Below are 24,596 nucleotides of genomic sequence, written 5' to 3'. Positions count from 1 at the left end.
CCATTTACCATTATAAGAATATTTCCTGTCATTCACTGTTAACTCTATTCCAAGAGACAAAACTGATTTATCCCAGTTCATTGCAGTATCTGTCACACAATTTTTCTTCTCATCTTTAGAGCTTTGGCCACTGCTTAAGGGAGGTTGGACCCTGGTGGGCAGCATGTTATGAAGCAGTTCTGTAAAACTAATTTGATTTTTTTTTTCTGTTTGGTTTTCTGTTTCTTCTCTGCACCTGTTTCTTTTAATATTTCAGAGACTGAGCCCCTATTGGAAGCCTGAGGTAGGAAGTAATTTCAGAGTCTCCTGGTTTTTGAGCATGATTCCAATAAAGCCTCAGAAGTAAAAAACAAGCAAACTAAATGACAAATGCAGTGTCTGGAGTTAAGCCTCCAGGCTTTCAGCCTCATCATCATTCTTGGCAGGGCACAGTACCTGTCAGATTTCAGACACTGAACACAAAATTGGATGCAATGTGGGACACGCTGTTTTCACCTGAAAAAGGAGTCGTGGATCTTTCAGATTATTTAAATAAGAAATTGCCTTTCAAGAATCTGATTGAAAAGTATGGGTCTGGGCAACAAGGTGTGGCCTTTTGATGGCCCAGTTTTGAAGCATATAGCTCCTGAGGGCATCTCTTCTTAAGGATGTGTAAGTTGAGAAGGAGGGATTGCTCTAATAGCTCTTTAATCAAGGATATTCAGATGTTCTAGGCAGAATCCATACTTTGAGATAAACCTTGGGCATGGAAGGGCTTATACTCAAAAATAGGGTGTTATGATTGCTATGTGGACTAGGAAGCAAGAGCAAAAGGACAGGATGAAAGACCAGGATCCAGATGCAGACCTTCCAGCAAGGTCCAATTTCAGTGCATTGAAACGCATCCAGTTTTGTTTGCTAAAACTAAATTTCTACTTCTTTTACACAGCAACAGAGAGCACAGGGAATGAAGACAAAATGGAGAGAGGTGGTCACAAGCTGTCCTAAGATTCAGTGCACCTGGCACCTTGTTGGAGTGCTTTAGACAAAAGGCTATTTCTGAGCATCGTTCTGGAAAGAGGAGGGGGCCTGAAAACAACCTCTGCAGACAAAAAGTATCAAACAGTACCTTGAGGAGTCCATGTTAAACCTAAGGTTTTCTAATTCTAGATTCCACAAAATAAATCTGTCTTGAAAGCAATTTTGTTTTTTAAAAGAAAAAATCAACCAACCAAACAAAAAAACCACAAGGAAACCCAAACACATCTGATTTGCACTGTGTCAGGCTCAGGAAGGTTACCAGTGAAGCTCATGACTCCATGGGCATATTAAGTAAAACTGGTGGTTCTTTTATAATACATTCTCCTGCATTTTATCTGTTTCAGTAGGACCAGATGTCCAAGTCCATCTTTTGCAGGTGAATATTCTCTGGCTGACTACAGAACTTGGATTTCTCATATAGAGAGGACAGCAGAGAGAGTTCCTCTGCCTCGTTTTTATTGCTTTGTATGGCAGCAGTCATCAAATGGCAGGGAGAAGAACAGCAAGGAAAAAATCTTGTCTAACCCCTTGGCCTGGCAGACACTCAGCACAGAGTTATTTTCAGAATGTGTACCTGCTGAATTTTAACAAGTCTTTGTTAGGGAGAGGTGATTTGAGACTCTTGCAGAAGCAGGGTTTAGAGTAGTTGCATCTCTTATCAATCCATTTATTACCTTGGTGCAGAATATCAAATCCTGCTCTTATGGAAGCACTAGTGATCATCTAAAGAATTTTTTTTAAAAAAATGTTTAAAAATTCTCTTTAAATGACATTGCAAGTAAATTGCTTAGTTTTGCTGCCGGCCCATGGGGATAAGGTAGTACCATAAACAATCTGTGTTTTCTCTAATTTTCTGACACATGGTTAGTCTTTGAAATGCACCTTTTTCTCCTTGAGTGATTATGTAGGAAAGGGAGGTACTACAAGAAGGCTCAGAACCTGAGGAAATTTTCACTGCTGAGAAGTAAAACATACTAATATAGCAATTTCAGTGTAATACAGAAAAAAAAGTTCCTTATCATAGAATCATAGAATCATAGAATCATAGAATCATAGAATCATAGAATCCTAGGGGTTAGAAGGGACCTCGAAAGATCATCTAGTCCAACCCCCCCTGCCAGAGCAGGGCCACCTAGAGTACCTCACATAGGAACGTGTCCAGGCGGGTTCTGAATGTCTCCAGTGAAGGAGACTCCACGACCCCCCTGGGCAGCCTGTTCCAGGGCTCTGTCACCCTTACAGGAAAAAAATTTTTTCGAATATTCAACTTGAACCTCCTGTGCTCCAATTTACACCCATTACCCCTTGTCCTATCACTGGTCATCACTGAGAAAAGCCTAACTCCATCTCCCTGACACTCACCCCTTACATATTTGAAAACATTGATGAGGTCACCCCTCAGTCTCCTTTTCTCCAAACTAAAGAGACCCAGCTCCCTCAGCCTTTCCTCATAAGGGAGATGTTCCACTCCCTTAATCATCTTAGTAGCTCTGCGCTGGACTCTTTCAAGCACTTCCCTGTCCTTCTTGAACTGAGGGGCCCAGAACTGGACACAATACTCCAGGTGCGGCCTCACCAATGCAGAATAGAGGGGGAGGAGAACCTCTCTTGACCTACTAACCACCCCCTTTCTAATGCACCCCAGGATGCCATTGGCCTTCTTGGCCACAAGGGCACATTGCTGGCTCATGGTCATCCTCTTGTCAACCAGGACCCCCAGGTCTCTTTCACCTACACTGCTCTCCAGCAGGTCAGCCCCCAACCTATACTGGGACATCGTGTTGTTCTTCCCCAAATGCAAAACTCTACACTTCCCCTTGTTGAACTTCATCATGTTTCTCTCTGCCCAACTCTCCAGCCTGTCTAAGTCTCTCGATCATGTTTAGGTTTTCTTTATTTTGTGACAGAAAAACTTTGATTACCTGTTAATTTTTTGCTGAAGGGAGTCCTTGCCCATTGAGTTTAGGATCTATATGACACAAGAACCAGACTTAATGGAATTCCACTCAAAACCTCACCATACTATGACTTCTGCTTTGATTTGTACTTTTTATTTACTTCCTGAGATGTCAACAGGGTAAATGTTCTGTTGATTAGCCCACTTGCCATATCTTTACCCAAATGAGAGAACAGGGAGTTGTGCTATGCTTTTCCTCTCAGTGGATGTTTTAATTAGTCATTATACAACGAGAAAGGTGTGTAATTAACCAGGTGCACACTATGATTACTTAATTATTAAAACTAGCCAACCATAAAAGCCTTTATCAATAATTTGCCTTCCCATTTAGTGCCCTGGTCTCTTTGTGAAGCCTTAGTAGTGCAGCAGTGAATTTAAACACTGCATCTTGAACAATTAAATAAAGGAAAGTGCTTATACTATTTGCCCTCCTAAAAGAAAGGTCTGGAAATATAAAGTGTTTCTGTCACTTTTGTCATACACAGATTACAGAATCTTAGTTTTTGTGCACTTCACCTGCCCCTGGTTAGGCAAATCTATCATGCAAGCAGTTAGATTGGCTGAAAATACTGCTTGGTTGTCACTTTTGAGATTCTTCTAGACATCAATCGAAGATTTAATTAGTTTCCTCATTCATATGGTGCTTTACTGCTTTTTCAGAACTTCCATGAAATACTAGGTTGTCCTCTAAATAAGAAACTAAATGTGTTATACTCACCAGAGTAAGCAATAGTAGGTTTTTTCCTATTATATTTAATTTCTATTAAGATTTTCTGAGTGTGATTTAGAAGTCCTGTCTGCATATTTATCATCTGCTAAAGATGAATTACCGCAACTTTGACCAAGTACAGCTAAATCTCTCAGGAAAAGTGACACTCCAAGCCTAAAATTTTGATAAGAATGGAGCAGGAAATGAGAATAAGGAGGTAGTAATACCATACAATAGCTGGTTAACATTATCATGGATCCAATCACTTCAAGAATTTATCTGCCTCTAAAACTGTTTTCTTCTCAGAATAATACAGTATGGGCAGGGAGGGATTTTGACTTCCTTCCTGCATTCTGAGCCATGCACAGACTTTGGAGAAGTTGGAGGGGACACAGAAAACAGTAGGAGCCAGAGGATATTCCAGAAAGGTTGTTTTCTAATAGAAGATTCTGCATTTCTTCAGGGCAAAGATGGTGCAGTGCCAGGCTACAGCTCTAGTGGCTTATGTAAAAAGCAGGTAACAGACATTTTTAGGCATATTTCTGCTCTTCTTTTAGGCTCTCTTAATCCAACTTAGTTTCTTGTGTAGAAATACTCTCTGGCCAAATAATAATCTTGTCATCCTGCATCCCCATTCCAGTGTATAGCATTTTCAAGAATCCCTTTGAGGGTAGCCCCCTCAGCTCAGTTCAGGAGTGAATTTTGGTAAAGTTGTTACTTTCTGTGGCAGCTCTGATTTGGTAAGGGACATTCCCTAATTTTGTCACCATTACAACAACTACTGGCAGACTTACACTGCCTTAGCTGGCAGCAGCAAGTTCCTCAAGGTATCCTTGCAGTGCAGACCCTGGTAGCTGTTTGCATGGGGTGACCAAAGGGGTTTTGACTTTATTATGTACTTATTATGGATTTCCTGTTTCCATGATGCTATCAGTTGGCTAGAATTACACCCAGTAACCAAGCCAGCAGCATTTTGTTGTTATCCTGTGCTGTCAATCATTCAGAGATAAATTTGGAAGATAATTTGGGGGACTTGCATTCTTAACAGCTTAAGCTTCTACTATAACTTGTATGGGTAGGAAGTTGGTGTTTATAAGGAAGGCAATACAAAAGAAAGGTTGGAGTCCTCCCAAAATGCACAGCCAAGTCACTCCACACTTGTTTCCTACTGTTAGAACAGTTAAAGTGGTTTTTTCAGTCCTGGGACTTGGTGCTGGAGTTGTATTGTGTCTCAAAATATACCTAATGCCAAAATCACTGGGCTGTGCATCTGCCATGGGTTTTTTGTTCCCTGCTGTCAATGTAACCCAGCCTCCTATTTAATTACCTGTTAATGAGGCAGGAGATACCTCTGGCTGTGTTACTCAGAGCCTTCACTAACCCTTATGTAAAAGTTTCCAGAATTGTGGTATTAGAGTTATCATTGTTCTTTTTGCTGAATCAGCTATTAGTAGTCTTTCTTTTTACATCCCTTAAAGGAGAAAATAGTACTTTGGGGGGGATTTGATAACTCCTGAAATACACAGAACATTTGTGATTTAAAAATAAATACTATTACTGGCAGGAATAAAGCTAACTCTACTGATCTCACTATCTCAGTGAAGGAATATGAGGTAAAGTTTGTGATTCTTTTGAAGTTCTGTATCCTTTCATGGCTTATAGAGTTCCCTGGGGAATGAGAGCCTGTGGCCCAGCTGAAGTTTCTCCACAGTTGGGCACTGATAAGAAATCTCCTCTTTTTACTCATTCATCATCTGGGTTTCCTTATGTAGAAACACCTTCAATTTCATGCCCTGGCCTCTCTCTTTGACAACATCTTTCTGCAGCTCCTCTGTGGATTCCCTTGAACTGGTGAGAAAATAATAGCCTTTGAGGTTTCAATAATCTTGGAGGTTTCAATAACCTTTGAGGTTTCTGATCCCTTGTTCAGTGTGCCCAGAAGTTGCAAGAATCCACAGATGGATAGTCTTCCCCCTCATACCAAGACCTAACATCAAACCTTTGCTTATATAGGAAGACAGATTAAAAAGGCAGCATCTAATTATTATCAGCAGTTGCTCTATGAGCTTCACCTTGCTTTAAAAACATGAGTATTTTCTGCTCAGCTACAGATGCACCCCAGTCAACACTCAGCATTTTCAGATACAAAGAACTTGCTTAGATTACTAAAAAAATGGAAGGATTAAGGAGCAACCTGATCACATAGTCACATATTTACAAGAAATGTCTTGCTCTAGGATCATCTGAGTAGCAGTTACTGTCTAGGGTACACTGGCAAGTCTGTTGGAAATGTATCATTCCTGTCAAAATTATGTTGATTTCTATATGCACTTTGCAAAACTGGTTCCTCACTGCTCCAAAGCTGTTGATCTTTTTTCAGTTAAATCCATTTATAACTCATCCATAACTGGTGACAGCAGAGCATCTGCAGAATACAAAATAATCAGCACCAAAAAGGTTTGCTGAGCATCTTCCAGCAAACTGTCTTGTGGTGGTGTAAGGAGCAGAACTTGGAAGTCTCCACACAAGGCAGTTGTGAAATGTTTTTCAAAATACATTTCAGCCAGGAAACAAAAATCAACACCTTTAGTCTGGTTTGTTTTGGATTATTTTGTTGGTTTTTGGGGCTTTTTTCAGCTCACTTAGTTTAACCAAGGCTAGTTTATTTCAGCTAATGAAATGGCTGAATGCCTCAGGAAAACCAATAAAAATGTCTAAAGCAGCACTTTGTCAAAGGCTTTATTGGCTGGTGTTGAAGTGATCAAAGCAGCTTCCACTGCATTGAAATGACAAGCAGTGACAATAAATATTTTATTCTCAAAGGTCCATCAATTGATTCTGGAATTCCAGAAGAGCTTGGATAATGATTGTAACTGGTTAGGATATTTATGTATGAGTTTTTAAGATGTTTTTGACAAGTTTAGTGTTTGCTCTTTCTCTTTTTGTTGTCATCAGTATGCACTTATGTTCTGCCCTCCTTACATGGTGCCACTAGTTTATGTTTGAGGTATTGCCAAGATGCCTTTCTCTCACTTAAGATCTTATAATAAAAAAAATTGGGCTTGTTTTTTAAAACCATGGGTTGTTTCCTGAAGAAAATGTTGAATTTTCTAATACCTTGTGGCTTTTCTTTGTATTTAGTTCTCCACTTCCTCATCCATGTAGCAGCTGCTAATGTGGTGAGCTGCATGTGTACTAAATACATTGCAATTAATAATCACTAGTTAGGCATATTATAAGTAGGTCAAGCTGAGATATGAGCAGATGGGCAAACAGTTCTTAATGTCAAGATATTCTGTACTCAAAAAGCTTGTAATTGACAGGCAGAGGCTGAGAAAAAATGAGTTTGTATCTTCATTTTCCAAAGGGAAGAAGATGGTGTAGAGATGTCAAGTCACTTTATCATGGCAACACTACCCTTTCCTTCGTTGGAAATTGAGTAGGGACCAACTTTTTCTTCAACAGACACTCTTCTCATTGTTTGATTTATTTAAGTAAAAGTTGTGTTGCTCTCCTTGAATGTGCAATACCAATACTTAGAAGTTTCATTGACTTAATGAAACTCACTGCATGTTAATAATTCTCTTTTCCCATTCCTTTGTGCTGCTGCTGAGATGCCACATGCAGCAGTGCTGGCTGCACAGTTTAAGCCTCTTTCCCTCTTACTGTGTTGCTGAATAGGGAGAAGGTTGCTCCCTATGTCTTATTTCTCAATAAAAAGTTGATGGTACAATGGTATTATCAACAAATTTGTAGGCAGGTGCTTTAGATATATTATAGACACACAGACATTTCTGTCACACAGATTAACATGATTTGCCACATGAAGATGCTACTTGAATTCATTCCTAAAATCAGGTAGTCCCTGTAAGACCTCTACATGCTGTTTATTTCCCCCCATGTGCAGTGGAAGTGGCCCAAGAGGTGCCACGAAGTAGAAGAGCATCCATTTTCCTTCTGAAGGATTGGTTTTCACCTGTTAACCTGCCTTGCTTCTTTCTTTAAGACAGTCTTGTCTTCTCATGGCAATTTCTGTCCTTCTACCCTTTCTTGAAGGGAAAATGATGGTTTTTCATGAAGCCCTCAGGGTGGGTATGGCCTTATGCATCAAGCTTACTTTGCTCTACAGAAGTATTAGAGTATTTTTTGTGACCAAGGTTGTTGTCTGGCTGGCTGAAATTTGTACAGTTTTAATCTGGTAGATATTTCAATGGCTAAAGAGGATTTAAATCCTCTTTTGCTGGTGCCTTGGCAGAGTTTCACCTCCTAAGTATATTGTTCTGTATGGTGTGGTGGTGCATAATGTGCACACACGTGTAGGTACAAACAAAGAAAATGGAGAGATGTAGGAACTGGTGCATTTCACTTTGTCACCTTTTTGTTTTATTATGTGAATTAACAAAATGAGTTTTTAAAAATTGCTTAAAAACTTTACAAATATTTTTACAACTCAAGGAACAGTTTTTATAGTAATTTTTTCCCTTTCACTGTGGTTTCTTGTTGCTTAGTGTGCTTTGACTGGGGCAGGTAGTATTTAGTTAAAAGGTTTGATATCTTCATGTTCTTGTCTTGCTCTGTAGCTTTGCTGTCCTCGGGTGAGGATGTTGTTTGTAGATTAAGATTTTTCTAGGGAGAAGAGCTGGGAAAATTTGCTCACTTCATATAATGTGATAGAGCTATTCCTGGTGTTTCAGGGAAGATAATGAAGCTTGAGTGAAGTGTTGCTTTTCACATCAGACACATTTTCTCACTTTCAGACAACCACTGTTCACTGCTGAGCAAACACATATGACACTATTCTAGAAAGGCATTTGTACTCTTAGCTGATTTTTTTTTTTATTATTTTGTGATAGAGGTATCTCCAGTTCTGTGTTTTCAGATGCACAGGCAATTGCTCTTCCTGCTGTCACTAAAAACCATTGTAGTCTCAATTTAAGTTTAATTTCAAGGTAAAACCTGAAATGAGGTGGTAATGACCTTGTACTCCTGGTTTTGATCTCCTGCATGTTTATGGAAGCTGTCAGACACAAGATGGGCATTTTCCAGACACAGTTCTGTTCTGAGTGTTTACCTCTTCAGATTAAAACCTGTAATTTTCTGCTTTGTTTTCTGTTACAGTCAATGAAGTGAGAACATTGTGCTGCTAGGTTTGAATCAAGTCTACCTAAATACATATCCTAAAGAAGAAAAGAGAACCATTGTGATTATTGTGATGTAAGGATTTTAGGACATAGTAAGTTAGTAAGACAAAGAGACTGATCCTTGGAAACTCAGGATGATTAAGCCAATTAAAACCAGCAAAACTCATGTGTTTCATTATCCCAGCTGTGCAGTCCAATGGGTACTAGGGTAACATTATAATACTAGGTTTTGTTTTTGTTTTTTTTTTTTTAATTTAGGCATGTTTGTCTTTCCTAAAACACTGGTTTGTGCCACATACATTTGATATCCTCATTGACAAATAGCCTTTACCTGGAATAAAACTGGAATAGCTCTAGCAAATTCAGAACTACACCAAGAAACACTGGCTAGAAGTTTTCCATCAGAGGTTTTTGTGGGCCCTATCCTGTCCCCTGCTTCAAGCCATATTGCATGCAGAGAAGGGAATGCAGATCTTAATGATGCTCTGGTAGCTCCCCTGTGCCCAGCCTGTTCTCTCCATGCATTTGGCTTTTCTAGGCTCAGATGAGGTTACAAACCTTCCCAAATGTGGCTTCCTCTAGTGTGGACGTCACTGATCTCTGTGGCTACATAAACCAGAGGGAATAATGAGCCCACACTGGGCTGGCAGAAGGCAAAAGACTTTTTTTCCAGACAGGACCAACAGCTGCTATTATGGGGGACTGCTTTCTGCAAATACTGCCACTTTCTGAGGAGTGCATTACAAAATTTACAATTTCCATTGTAAATGAAGCAATGCATTTTCTCAAAAGATGCTTTTGAAGCCATCTGCAACTTCAAATATGGATGCTGAAACTAATGGAATGAAATGAGCCTCCCCTGTGTTGTAATCCTTGCATAGGTATGTGTTTAATAGGATTTCATTTAAAGTTTATTAAATGAAATACATATTGCAATGGAGAGGAAAAAAGTCAAATTATCTTTTATGGTGAAAATAAAAACTTAAACTTTCTATTCATAATCCATTGGGTATGAAATCACAAAAGAAAAATAAGGAGGCATTTAATCTGGTTGCAAACTTAATGTTCTGTACCACATTGTAATACTGCTGAAACCAGGAAATTGCTTGCTCATAAATCTTTTATTTTAGTCACATTAAAGAGAAAAATCAAGACTGTCCTTTAAAAACAGTCTGTAGTCAAGCGAGCTTGAAAATCTGTGTTGTAAACCATCCTATTTGAATGTATTTATGGTGCTGAAAAGAAAATCTAAGGCTTGTGTGGTTCATTTTGTAAGTGATGCAGTGGTAGCACAAGTATGGGCTGGAGATCATAAAGCTCTCTAGAGCTGGGAGGGAAAAAAACATTAGGAAACAAACGCTTGGAAATTGTTTTTCCAAAGCATCCTGAAGTCTCTGCAGAGCTCAGTCAAGCTGTTGCAGTCATAAAACTTCATATGCCTGTTGTTTGGATGCCTGGGTTAAGAATACAGGTTCCCAGAACACACCTTGGGGGATGACTGAGAGCTCTGAATCACACTGGGGATGCTCTGTAGCCCTCTGGGATGCTCAAATTGGCACCTAAAGGCTTGCCACTCAGGGTTAGGTAGTATGTGATGTGTTATCCTTGTGAAGGATTTGGATCAGATCATGGAAGTGTGTTTTGCAGTTACCTTAAGAAATAACCAAAGATAAAACAAAGGTGGAAGGGCAAAACTTAGCGTGGGAAAGGTTTTGCACACTCCCTGTTGGGTTTTAAACTTAAATTAGTTTTTACTTAAACTAAGGTTTTAAACTTAAACTAGACACCAATTTATTATTGGAGAGTCAGGGAAATAAGACATTATTTATTATTAAAAAAAAAAAAAGTGAAAAGTTAAAAGTACACTGATAAATTGCTGTTTAACCTTCAGCTGCTACAGTATTTTGGCACCATTTTTATTTGTGTAGTTTGTATGATAAAATAAATATCATGCTTTGGTATTTTTGGGGTAAAAGTCCACTTCTGTTTGTTTCTTTGTTCATATAGAGAGAAGTAGCCATTAAACCATGTACTTAAAGTGCCCTTGGACTAAATTGTTTATAAATATATATATATATATTTCCCTAGAAACATATTAATTTGATAGCTCACTGTTGTTTACATGATCTTTGGAACACTGAATTCTGCAAATATGTAGCTTTTATGCAGAAGCTGTTTTGGCAGAACTTTTTTCAGTGTTTCAGTAAATGTTATTCTAATTTTTCTACCACTGTGATTTGATGTATTTATTTCTCAAGAGGAATTTACTTCAAGGTAGTATTCTCAGTAAAAGTATGCAGCCCATTGTTTGTATGTGTAAGAGGGAGAGGAAGCTTTCCAAATAAAATATCTCCTCTTTAGGGAAGTGAATGTTTGGTAGATAGCTCTTTCCTTGCCCTCAGGTTGTCTCTTTCTTCTTTTGTTTTTAATTACTGTGAACTCAGGAGATCATTATTGGGCCAGTGTAAAACTGTTGGGTTTCCTTTGAAATTTCCATTAGCTCTGAGTAATTTCAGTCTAGGATGCATGAGTGTATTTTACATTTTCTACATTGTTCTGCTATGCACCAAACTTGAGAAAATGTCATTTATTGTTTCATGCACCAAATATTCTGTCTCCACTGATGTACAGATTCATCTGACAAGTGCAGTTGCTGGCCTGCACTCTCATGCCTTTAGCTGCCTTTGAATCCCATCTCTGCCACCCCTAAGTATTCATTCAAATGAATTCTGAACTCAACACAAGTAGTTTTTAGTATTTCTGCTGCTTGTTTGTTTTTAGGCAGCAAGAGAGTGGGACATAAACTCTTTACCTAGTGGTCCATAAGCAGTGCACAGGCCAACTCTGCTTCCTGTAGGTACTCATGAGATAGCAAGAGATGCCTGTAGCCTGGCAGGAGTAATTGTTAAAAATTACTATTGCTAACTAATTACAGCTTTTGTCTTATTGATTGTATTTAAGCTGTCAGTAGCAGTGCATTAATAGGACATTACAGAATTTATTTTTAATAACACAGAACTGAATGCTAATAAACTGAAACAAGCATGATTCCAGCATCCTTTCCATGTGCTGGCTGCATTCCATTGAGACAATGTGAAGCTGATTTAGTTTTCAGTAAAGGTTAATTGAGAGTAAAACTGTAAGATTGGTTGACATCTTATTTAAAAGAACATTGCATACCTACCCATTTTTATTTGAATTCATAGCAGAGGATTATTTAAGCAATTTAGAAGTCTTGGTCTCTACTGTGCTCTTACCAGTGCAGTAAATGTATGCTAAAAAGGGGAATTGTTCAGCTACAAGAGGGCCAGAAATGCCATTTTAGCTGAAATCCAAGGAGAGCAGCAGCCCACAAAGACAGGAGCAGGGAATGCACTTTTCTGTAGCTCATTGGCCATGCTTGCTGAGACATCTCACCCAGAGCAGAAAGGCAGTGTCATTCCCAGGGAGGTTAATGTGGGCTATGTTACAAGATAATTGAAGGGCATTAGCATTTATTAGAAATTAAAAGGGAAGCAGAATTCCTTAAGGCCTGCCATTGTAATGGAAACTTGGGGAGGATGAAATATTTCTAATTAAAAATCTGTGCTTTTTGGCTGCACTGCAGATTTTTCTGTTTGACCACCTGGCCTCTGGCTCTCAGTTGCTCAGCCAAACACTTGAAGTGTGTGAATTCATTTTACTGTTTTTCTTAGTGATTCAAGAAAAAACATGACCAGAAACATGAGCAGTACCAGGATTAATGTTCTCAGACTTGATTGGTTTGAGAACTGCACATTTAAAAAAGAGAGTATAAGATTGGAGGCATTGAAATTGCCCCCAGGACAGTCTCATTCAGTGCTGTGTTCTAGGGACATTGAAGTTATTTCAAATTACAGGGTTTTTTTGGAAAATGGCTCCAGTTTTTGTCTAAAGTGGAAGTGCCATGAGATGCAATCTTACCTGTTTCTTAATGATTCTTAAACTTTTTCCTTCTAACATGCAAAATAACCAGCTCACATAATAGAGTAGAAAAACACTGTAGACACCCAGATCTCTACACCATCTCAGTTAGGGAAGATTCTGAACCTTCTGGTACCTTCCATGTCCTATCCTGGGGAAGAAAGGAGGGAAATACTCAAGCATTGCTACTGCCTTGCTGCTTCTTCATAAGAAAATACATTATAGGTGGGTAAGTTTTCTATAAAATCTTGGATGTTTCCAATCCTATAGTACATTTTCCAATTCAAACCATTCTATAATTCTGTGTTTTGGAATTTCCATATTAAACCACTCTCTTTTCCTCAATTACAAGCATTTTTAAAGTAGTGTACATGTAGCTTACATGTAAGAGTAGGGCAGTTACCACCAGTGTGGAAAGCCCACTGCTCTACTGCTTTGCACTTCTTGCTGCAGGTGTGCTTGAGAACGGTCATTCTTGACGTATCCCTATCCAAGAAGCTCAAAAGTCTCAGAATTTAGCAGATTTCTGAAGGTTTTTGCAAGCTGCAGTTCCCAGGGCATTGTAAGGAAAACTTGGTGACAGTTTCCTCATTGCACTCACACTTGTCTGAGAGAAAACAGTTTATAATACAGAAAAAAAACATTAATTAAAAAAAAACAGTATGTGTCTGATAGTTCAGTTCAGGTCAAGAGGCAAATGGCATTTTTTTCATCTGTCAGTGCCTTACTCTTCGTCAATAAGTGACACTGCCAATGTAGAGAACTCTTCTTTTTCTGTTCAGGGTCTCCTATGGTTCACAGACCATATCCCAAGAGCTGCATCTTTTATCTTTGGCAAACTGTGAATTACTGTGACTTCACTAAGCCAAACCATATCTTTCATTTTCTTGTAATAGTAAGGAAAATGTAACATAAAGTTAGAGAGGAAGGTCTCTGCCCCCCATGTTATGATTTGTTTACTCCTTGGTGCTGGCAGAACCTTAGGGATGCTGGAGGTAACTGCTCTGCTTATCTGGTCTTTAGACTGTAGTGATCTCATATTTTTAAAATGTCATCTTTTTCTGGAAATTGTAGGAGCAAGGCTGTATGGGTTTTAATCTCTTCCTTCTCACCATCAGCACAGTTCTATTTTTGTTTTAAAAGGGATGGTTTGTGCTAATATTCACTTTCTGAGATAGGATGAAGGAAGTGGAAGAAAAAATCTAAAACTTATTAAGGAAACTGAAGGAGCTTTTGACATAAAAATTTCATTACAAATGTGAGTAGTGACAAAACCAGAGAAAAACCTTAAAAAACATGCAAATGTATTGTTAAAAAAAAATCAGCTTCAGTTCTCCTTGGTACTTGGGGAAGAAATGTACTTCTTAAGAACAGGCTACAGAAAATGTTGGCTGCCTTCTGAATAGATTTTAAACAAAACAAGTAGAGAAAATAGCCACATCCACTCTCTTGATTGCCCATAGAAAGGGTTTGTTCTTTAAAGTCTTCATATTACCTATTGGAAAGGACAACAAATGCTTTCAGGGTACTTCATGAGGGTTTCAGACCAGCCCTGCCATTTGCTCTGAAGGAAATAGGTGGGAAATAGAAAGCACTTGGGATTCTAATAGGATATTGCTTGTGTTTTATAAAACTCTTAGTTCTGATTAAAATCAGCCTTCTAAAGAAGGTTTTATTGACAGGACTGTCAGGGTCCAGTTGCCAGATTGATATAATTTGCATCCCATTTTGGATTATTGGGTTGGTCATTTTGTTAGCCACCTACCTTACCTAACAAGGAGAGCTTTCTTTGCTTCATTTACTGTTCCTGGTACCAGCACTTGTGCATCAGCTTAAATCGGGTTTAGGTGCACTTTAAATATTCCAGGAATCTACATGTGTGCTAAACATGCCCTTACATAAACACACCCACATCCTGTGTGTTTGTACTGGTGCTCAAAGAGTGGCTGGGATCAGAAAAGAGCAGATCTCAAACTCTTAATGTGTTTTTTAGGAAGTGCAGTGTCAGTGTGATGGTTGAAATGAACAAGCATTATTTGCTTGAAATGGAAGAGTAGTTTTTAGATCTTTCCTGTGATTTATTTTATGACTCAGACAGTGAGTATTTCCATGAAGAGATGATGTGAATTAGTGTCATTTATCAGAAGCAGGCACATTCTTCCTTTGTGTCCTCAAACTGAAGTTGCAGGTATGAAACACTAAGTTACAATATTCAGATTTATACGTAGTGCTGCTCAGAACTCTTCTCACTTAAAATGATCTGAATTATAACTACAACATATATTAAGTGATCTGTTTACTCCAATAGTTCTCTCTGCCCTTAACATTGTCATCCCATCTGTAGATTTAAACATCTAGAAATTAATGTCAGGTTTTAAGCATCATTCTTCAAGCTTTACTGTTTAGGTTTCCAGCAAGCCTTTTCTGTCTCTTAAGTCAGCTTTGTCACTAGTACTCACCTTGGGGAAAAAAATGCTAATAAGATCTTTGCCAAAAGAAAAGGGGTGATTAGTAAAGATTTTCATGGTCAACAAAGTATTTAAAACTTTGTTTAATTAGCCATATGAAAGGAATAATTCCTCTTGGGTTTGTATTTCACTGTGCTATGGGAACTAAAAAGTACAGTCAGAGTGAAAATTCCTTGCTATGACAGAAGGAGATGAAATGAGAGTGACTCAGTAGCCACTTATCCCAGTGCCATAACCTTAGGGAAGGGAAAAGTCCATTATGTTCAGAACTTCCTGAAGAATGGAGTCATCCTCATTTCACACATGCCCAGATCACTCAGAAACCTGAAATTTGGCTTATAGGTTTTTTGTGGATTTTCATTTGGTTGTCTTCCTGCACAAAGACACAGATTGCATTTCCTTGAATATTGGTTGCACATTAGAATGAGTTTTATATTTTGCAAGGGAAGTCTGTCAGGGAAGATTTTTCCAATTTTGTCTTGGGAGTTTCCCCTGTTGTTTGTAATCCTTAATACTTAATAAAAGTGTCTGGGATGGTTATTAGAACCATATTTTTTTTTATGAAAAGAGAAACCTTTGTAGAACTGTTGTGTAATACTGCACAGCAGGATTGGTAAATAGGAGAATGAAACAGCAAATCCTTTGCTTGCAGTATAATTCAGGTCAAAAACATGTTTCAAAAACCAGTCAGCTGTCACGACAGGTAAAAGAGAATCACATCTGCAAGCCCATCACTTCCCAGCTCTCCCAGTTCTCCCAGTTCTCCCACACAGTTACCAGAATGACTTTATAGGATTTGAAATTTCTTCCCATACTGGTAAATGAAACACCACTAGGGAATGTTTCTAAGACAGGACTACACTGAGATTTATTTCCTTCTGCATCATGTTTTACTCTTGTAAATGTCATAGTGCAGCATCCTCATAATGGCCAGGGGGTGTTCACAAGGATCCCATCTTTTCTCCTTTGAAAAAGTTTTTGGGCTTGTTGTTTTTAACAAAAGAAATTAGAGAGTATTCTGTTTAAAATAGTTGAGAGGGCTGAAAACACTACTCAGCGAAGCTGCTTTTTAAGAGTTCTGGATTGCTATAGTCTTAAGTAAAACAAACAGGTAAGGAAGCAAATTTGATGGAGAAGCAAAAAAAAATGGAGAGCTGCTATGTGAAAAAACATCTGTGCTGCTGTTGTTGGATGGGATTAAAGAGAAGCAACTCCCTTTTGCCCATTTTTCTGCATCAGCACTGGAGTTTGACAAGAAAAACCCAGCAGGGCCAGAATCTGCTTGCTTGAATCTGTCTGCAAAAGGAAAAATTGAAGTATTCATGCTGTGAGACATGAATTCAGATTGAAGCTGCTGCACATGGGATCCTTGTGCTGGTAGGAAGCTGCCTGTCTGTCTGTTCTACCTGAAGCACTGCTTTAGGACAGCTTTGCTTTTCCAGGATCATTAAGAGCTAGAGCTGGAAAAGCTCTACCAAGAGGAGCAATGTATCCCAAAATATTAAAATGCATCCCCTCCAAAAACATCTCCCAGGGATGTCAGGGTGAGAAAAGCCAGAGTCTGCACTCATATGTGTGCTTGACTTTATAAGGACTTTGGAGAGGCTTCATTTTCCTCACACTGATTTCATTGTCTCTGTTCCCTTGCTTAGAGGCTCAAATCATTTGTCATATGAATCTAAAACCACCAGAAAATACCTGCTGGTTTGCCTTGGTCTCATTTGATAGGCATGCAGCATCACCCCAACAGGAGTTTAAGATCATAAAGCAGTGAGTGAGAGAGAAGGCAGAGTGGGATGGTTGTATCATCATTAAACTTGCAGCACTTTGGTTGTTATGATGCATTTTTGCTATGCTGTAAGGCTCAAATGAAGAGATTGAAAGTAAATGAATAAAAATAGCACTTAAGGTTAGTGAGATGTTCAGTAGCCCAAATGTTATGGATTTAGAAGCTTTCCCTATTCATCTTGAAACTTTTTGAGTGTGTGTAAAATAAAAACTGGCTGGATATTTGGGAATTCTTCCTCCTTTCCTTTAGTGTGAGCTCAGAGCTATTAGTGTATGTAACATCCAAACTCCTGGCTAGACCTTGACACAACAATAGGGTCAGATAGCCCTCTGTTTGGTTGTGCTGAGTGCTGCTGTCAGTACAAAGCCAAATAAATCCAGCTGACATGGCATCAGCTGGATTCATGCTGCTTGCAGAAAAACTTCTGGCAGGGAAGCAGCATTGTCATGCTGCTGACAGCTGGTGTAGGGCCTCACTTTGCTTAAATAGGTGCATTAGTCACTGCAGAGAGCCCTTTAGGATGTCTTATAAGACACTGTCACTGCAGTGCATTGCAAAGTATTAGTGGAGCTTTGCAAGGCATCTGACTGTGTTCAAATATTCCCCTAAAATTAAAGAAATGTTTAGGTATTCTGCTCAGTGTGTTCTGAGGCAACAAATAATGGTGTTGGATCCTCTTGCTCTGTATTGAGGCTGTCTTACTGAATCATGCATAGAATGATGTGACTAATTTGTGGAAAAGAAGTCCCTATGCATCAGCTGTTCACTGTGGTTTTCCTGGGGGGAAGATAGGGCTTTTTAGGTTGAAAGACACTGATCATTCTCTTTAATATATCAAAGAAGAAATGTACTATAGGCTTTTCTATTAAAAAAAAAATAGAACAGGTAACTTTTATCTGTATTTCCATCATTACATCTGCATAAATCTCAGCAATGCTAATGGGACTTGTAGCAACACAGATAAAAGGCAGTCACACTGCCAATGGGATATGGAGCAAACCAGAACAAGGCAGACAGCAGAATTTATCCCCATAGGGGCAATCTGCAAGCATGGAACTCAGCCTGCTCAGAGTAAATGTTGGCATGGAAAGCTGAGCCTCTCCAGAACAAAGTCCCTAACAGTGGCTGTGCAAACTTAATGCAGGCTGAACTTTGCTGCTGCTGCCTGGGTGGATCTTTTCAGAGAGAAAAAAAGATTGGTCTCTAGATCTGCTCTGCCCAAAGTGTCTGCAGGAGAAGGCACCCAGAAGGAGTGTCCAAAAGCACCTGGGCTCTGGGACTGGGAAGGAGCACACAGGGCTATGAGGGCTGAGCTGCAGCTCTCAGATGTGCACAGGATGGGGATCAGCTCTGAAAACCAGCAGGCTCACCTTGAAGAGTAGAAAAGAAGTGAGGAGAAAGTGCCAAAGTTAGAGGCAGACTTGTTAGTATCCTGTAGAGATTAAAAAAAAGTAGCATGTTTTTAAAAGTATGTAGAAATACATGATAAAGGAGGAAATGGACAAAGAGCAATGTGTTTAGTCCTCACAGCTGTTCACAAACAATAAAGTTATCACTGGGAGCAGAAGAGGAAGGATGTTCTGGTGGGCCACCCTAGGACAAAGGCACTTGCTGGAGTGGTCTGATACAAACCAGAGAATTATTTATTTCCATGTGAGCCACAGTTTTGACAAAATCAGCCTGGTACACATTTAGCTTTGTTCCTTGACAGTTTCTGAGGGGATTTTATCTAAAACGCTGCTTGAATTCTATCCAAGTTTTATCCACAGTCACTTGAAAACTGTAGACCAAAAGCTGCAGACACACTGACATCAGTAATTGCTTTGACCTAGATTCAAATACTAAATATACTATTTTTTAATGGTTTATTTTGCTATTTAAAATAGTATGGGTGATCCTCTTTGGTAGTGTTACATATAGATCAAATGGACTTATTACAAAAGGTTTCTTTTAAAGAAAAATTATACAAGGAATGGTTCTGATCATCCCCTTTCTTAGGATCTCACCTGCAAATGCTGTTCTAGCACTTATTCTACTCAAGCTGAAGAAACTCAACCTTGTCCTTTAACACATGGGTCAGACAGGCAGACATTCTGTAACATGAAGTGACTGCTGCTGCCTTCTGTGGCCCCTTCTCATTGTACCTGGGGCTGTGTGATACTTCCTCTAGCAACCTACAGCCTCTCTCTGCTTTGCCAGCATTTTCCTTCTTGAAAATAATAAAAAAAAATACTTGGGACATGTGCTTCTGAAAAAGCACTGTGTTCTAATCTCATGTATCTGGATATTAAATCCACAGACAAAAAGGGCAAGTTATCTTTTCATCCCAGAATATACATCGTAAATAGAAAAATACAAATTATATCAGTCCTTTCTGGCCAAAGGAGATCCATAAACTGGACTCCAGAGTGTATACAAATAAAGTTTGGAGGGACTAGAGGTATGGTGACAGTATGCCTCGTTCTGGTGGTAGAGAAGCTACCAAGCCAGCTATAGAAAAGATTGGCAGTGATATGAAAGTTTCCCTGCTGCTCTGGTAGCAAAGTGTGATGGTGCAACATAGAATGAGTTGGTAGAACTTCTCTGAAAGCAGATCAGTTCCTCACTGAGGTGACTGAAACAAGGCACAAGGTAATTCTCTTAAAGGAAAGTAGATGTGAGCCTTTAAATAGAAAGAACTGTTGTTGACTTCAAAACTGAGTCAGCAGCACTGATGAATTTAAAACAAAATAAATTTACTATCATTGAAAACTATTTTTTAAATTTTTAATTAAGTAATTTAATTAACTTAGTTATTTCAAAAAAAGGTATATGCCCTTTCTATTCCTACTTACATCTTTCCTAGTAGACAGTGCAGCAGGACCAAAGAGCCTGAGAACACCATGGAGACACTATTTTGTCACTCTTGCATTGTGAAATATTCGTGATCTTTTTTCTTTGCTTCCTTAACTGTTTTGTTTTTTTTTTTTAGCTTCCTTATTTCATTTCTTTTCCATCTGTGTGTTCATTTCAGTGGTAATGCAGTTCATCTCATAAGTTACTTAATGTTAGCCAGTGAATACTACTGGGGGGCCCCTATCAGGATTATTAATAAATTATTGGCCACCGAGCCATCACACTTCCAAGTCAAGCTATAGAAGGCAATAAATATATTAGAGTATATTACAGAAATTAATTTCATCAAAGTGGCTATATAGTTTCTCTGTCAAAATACCTACCTGTTGGCTTTCTTTGCTGTTTAAATGCTCTTCTGTTTGTTCCTGACTTCCCCTGTCTAACAGCAGACAAACCCAGGGAACACTGACTGAATCGGATGATCCTGAATCAGGCTGTCTAAGTGACACCAAGCCAACTTCTCGACACTTCTATCCTGTCGCCTTGCTGCTTGTCAGCTCCCACTTGCTGGTTGTGTGGCTCATCCTCAGTCTTGCTTTGCTATTAGCCAAATATCAATAGACTTCTCTTGCATTCCTTTCTTTTCTACAAACAGCGAGAAGCCAACTCGAGGCAAGGGAGTTATGCTCAGACCCCAAGAATTTGTCTTTAAAATACAAATGTCTGAAATGTACTATGGTTTTGTCATTTATTTATTATTTTTCTTTCCTGAACTCTTAAGAAGTATACTATGCATTGAGTGAATTGGGTTTGATCTTTCTGTTCATGGTGTAGCTTTCCCACTGTAGTTTACTCAAAGAAAGCCCACTTACAATGCTGTCACTGAAGATGTGGAATCCTGAATGCTTGAACCCCTCTTTTCAGACTAATTATTAAAAAAAAAAAAAAAAAAAAAAAGAATTTGCACAGCACAAACTGACCCCTTGGCAAATGTTACAGGGCAGTGGTTTGTGAGACTTCTTCATTGTGTTATTTTCGTTGTTATTAGCTGATGGGATCTTTTTTGTTTAACAAATGAGTATTACTTTGCTACAACTAACCATTTTCTGTCAAGTAACTAAATGGAGTTGAGTAAGTTCTGTTTTGTAATGAAATTAACCTGTTTGTAATTGTTGCTTTAGTTGCTTTTGATTTAAAGACACTTTTATATTCTTTTTAGCAAAGTCCTGTTTGTCTTGATGCACCACTTAAGCACTTGTGACTTTTGTACTGTATGTGAAGGAAGATCCTTCCTTTATGAAGCAGAGAGTTGGATTGGGCTCTTTGAGAAGCCATTATCTTTCTTTTTTTTTCTTTTTTTTTTCATGGCAAAGCTGAACATAGAGGAAATGAAGCAGAGATGAAACTTTCTTCACAAATCTCTAGGGCCAGACTTAATAAAATGCCTTATTCCTAGAATACTCATTTTTAGGGCAACATGTAACATGTACTGGGACACTTAGAGGGAACAATTTGAAAAAAAAAAAAAAGTATGGGGAGATTTAAAAGGCAAATATATTTCTGGAACTAAAACAAAATGTATCATTAAAGTATTTAAATTTTTTTTTTACTAAACTTTGAAGCTCAAGGGCAAATATATTTGGGGGAAAGAATCTTATCACGTATTTCTGAGGGCAATAATTGTAACTGAGCCTGGCCTTGGATTTAATTTTGTAAGATGTATCATCACTTGTGGAAAACAAAAATGTAGGGTTGAATCTTTGTTATTTTTACTTCAACTGTTGCTGAAACTCTGCAATGAACAAATAAAGCATATTTATTTATTCTGTGTTTCATGAAGTTGTACTTTTTCCCCCTTTCACTAGAGAAGGATGCCGCATAGAGAATGTACTGAAGAATGTCAAATGCAGAAAATATGCATTCAACATGATACAGCTGATGGCTTTCCCAAAGTACTACAGACCTCCAGAAGGGACATATGGAAAAGCTGACACCTAAGTTAATAAAAGTGTAATCAGGAACATATATCGTGCTAATTAGTGGGTATAAAAATTGCTGTTTATGACTTAATTGGAAATGTGTAACCAGTTGAGGTGTTATTTTTATCAGGTTTTATTTTTTTACAGGAAAATAACTCCTATTAGTCACTATGAAATAAAATATGATGAAAGAACTGTGGAATGAGTATTCTCAGAACCCAATATTCAGCTTTTCTTTGCAAGTTGGAGCTTAGGATTCCAGCAGGAGTTAGGTTTTTTTAGGTAGTTTGATGGAAGGCTAAAATTGGGAAATGTCTTTTGCTGTGGGAGCTGAGGTTAAGAGTCAGGAAGGTGCATTCTGACTCTGATCCAAAATCTGATTTAAGGAGTCTCTTCTGCTGGAAGTTTTGTTTTCTGGAGCCAGCATAGATAACACCAAGGTCTTGATCACTATGATTCAATTCTTCACATAATTTTTATCCAAGATACTAATGTTAACACCTGACCTAAATATAATTTTGTTAATGATGTTTAGTGTATTTACAGATGCACAGTAACTTCATAATATGTTTTGAGCAATTACAACCTGTAATTTCATTCTGGTTCCTTGCACTTCATTTGGATATTTCATTCTTGGCTTTCTACACCACAGCCAAAACCCACTTATTTCACTTTCACATAACTCCCATTGAGGTGAGAGGGATTAATTCTTCAAGGAAGGTGACCTGAGTTTGACCTGTCATGTTTCTTCTTACTGTGAGCACTTAAAACTAGATTTTCTGCAGTGGTAGGGAAAATGAGTTGTACACACAGCAGTTAATGTATCTTTAGTCTTTAAAAACATGGATTTTTTTTTTTTAGAGCCTAAGATATATGTTATAATTATGAGTAACCTGCTGTATGAGGACTAGTTAGGCACTGCAGCTGATTTATATCCAATTTGGAGTGCTGCATGTGGACACTCGAGGACAAAGAACTATCAGCTTTAAAAATTATTGTTAATGGTTCTGCCAGCTCGTGTTAGACCTGAAATTTGTCATCCAAAGAACATTTGTGTTTTCTAATTGTATCTATTTATTGGCACCTTCTGCCTCCCAGAGAGAAATACAGTTTTAAAGCTCCAAGTATTCCCTGGTATAGACCATTATGTAATTCTGAGGAAAAAAAATATGTAGATCAGAAGTGTGAGAACTTTATCTTGATGAAACTCTACTGGGAATTTGAGCATCTATCTGAAATAGTAATTGCCACAGATAAATAAGTTAATGTTTGCTTGCTCCTCTAGAAGTCAAAGAAGCCTTGATGCACTGTGAGCTATAATTTGGGTTTTTTTTAATCCATTAATGCCCAGTACTGAGCATATATCTGTAACTATGCTTAGAAAAACACATATGTAAGAGCCTGATTCTGCTAACTCTGGCTGGGTGATTACATGAAAGTGATCTGCTGTATGGATAAAATTAAACCCATTTTGTATATTTGCAAGATGAGATTTGGGGCTTGTAGTAGAACATCAGAAGTAATTTTTGTTCCAAAACTTAGTGATTTCATTGAAGCCAAGAATTCATTTACACAATATGTTTATCAAACTAATTGGAACTTTTTTCCAAAGTAAAGTAGGTACTGTTCTGGTGTGTTTGTTATTTATTTCTGTTATATTTTCTGCTATTGTGAATGACTTCTGGAATGAAGAATGCCCTCTTTTTTTTCTTCAACAATAGATGTCAGAAGATTTGGCATTGGATCAGAGATAAACTCGAGCAGATGAGAATATAATGCCTTGATTTTTTCCTGTTGTGTACCAGTAGAAATGAGCACTGGTCCTTGGGTGGGTGGATGTGTGCATAAATTTGTCTTTGGGTCTTTAAGGATAACATCACTGATCTGCACAAACTGGTTTTGTGGGTTTATGGAACCTAAACCTTCCTAGGGAAGTAGTGTTTTGTTCTGTCACACTGCCACACTCCCCCCCATTATCTCATGTGTTGATTGTTAGCTTAAAAAAAACATACAGTTGAGAAATGGTGATTAATTCTTCATGCACCTCCTCAACTAATCCAAGAGATGTACAATAGAGGATGCTGGCTGTCCTGCAGTAGTTTTGAAACCATCTGGAGAAGTCTATGTGGTACTGGTATTCACTGGTGTGAATATATACATGTAGTTCTTTGCTATAGTTCTTTATCCTGAGTTCCATGGGCATTCTGTCAAGTTTAAAATAGGAAATTCTATAGATTCCCTTCCTAGCATGAAAACAGTCTTTTAAGATCTTGCCTTATCACTTTAAGCCCATTTGGGATCTAAATTGCTGTTGTCACTGTCATGTTACCTTTATATTTAAGACGTTTTGCACAATGAAGCAACATTTTTAGAGGGGGAAAAAAAAGAAAAAAAGGCATTGGATTACTATCTTTTTTTTTTTGTTTTTAACAGCCACTCCCAGTATGTTCTTGTGACATTAAAGAATCTGTTACTTGTTAAAGATAATTAAAGGGAGAAAGCTACTTTTTTTTTTTTATTGATACATCTTTTTGTAGCTCCCAAGACCTTTGTAAAACCTGCTGATGTGGTTCCACATCTTCTAGAAGAGCCTTGTTGCTTCACTACTGAAATATGCTCAAAAGTTTGCTTGTTTGATCATTGCCTGCTTTGGGACAGTCCAGTCCAGATGGGCAAAGACTGTCTGCTCAGAGCTGAGGTGGCAGCAAGCATGGATTGAGCAGAGGGTTTTCTGATTTACCTTTTATGAAGAAACA

The 24,596-nt window shown here is 38.3% G+C and overlaps 1 protein-coding gene across 1 annotated transcript in view; it reads left to right on the top strand.

Annotated features, from left to right (window-relative positions):
* Window positions 1-23,447, top strand: part of INPP4B (inositol polyphosphate-4-phosphatase type II B) — a 272,455-nt gene extending 249,008 nt beyond the window's left edge. Inside the window, exon 27 of the mRNA XM_030450753.1 lies at window positions 21,727-23,447. Within this exon, the coding sequence (XP_030306613.1) occupies window positions 21,727-21,859 (133 nt within the window). The 3' untranslated portion in view covers window positions 21,860-23,447. The remainder of the gene's footprint in view (window positions 1-21,726) is intronic.
* The last annotated feature ends 1,149 nt before the right edge of the window (window positions 23,448-24,596 follow it).

The sequence above is a fragment of the Calypte anna genome, chromosome 4B (genome assembly GCF_003957555.1).
Source record: "Calypte anna isolate BGI_N300 chromosome 4B, bCalAnn1_v1.p, whole genome shotgun sequence".
Lineage (NCBI taxonomy): Eukaryota > Metazoa > Chordata > Aves > Apodiformes > Trochilidae > Calypte > Calypte anna.
This window is presented reverse-complemented; position numbering and strand designations above follow the sequence as displayed.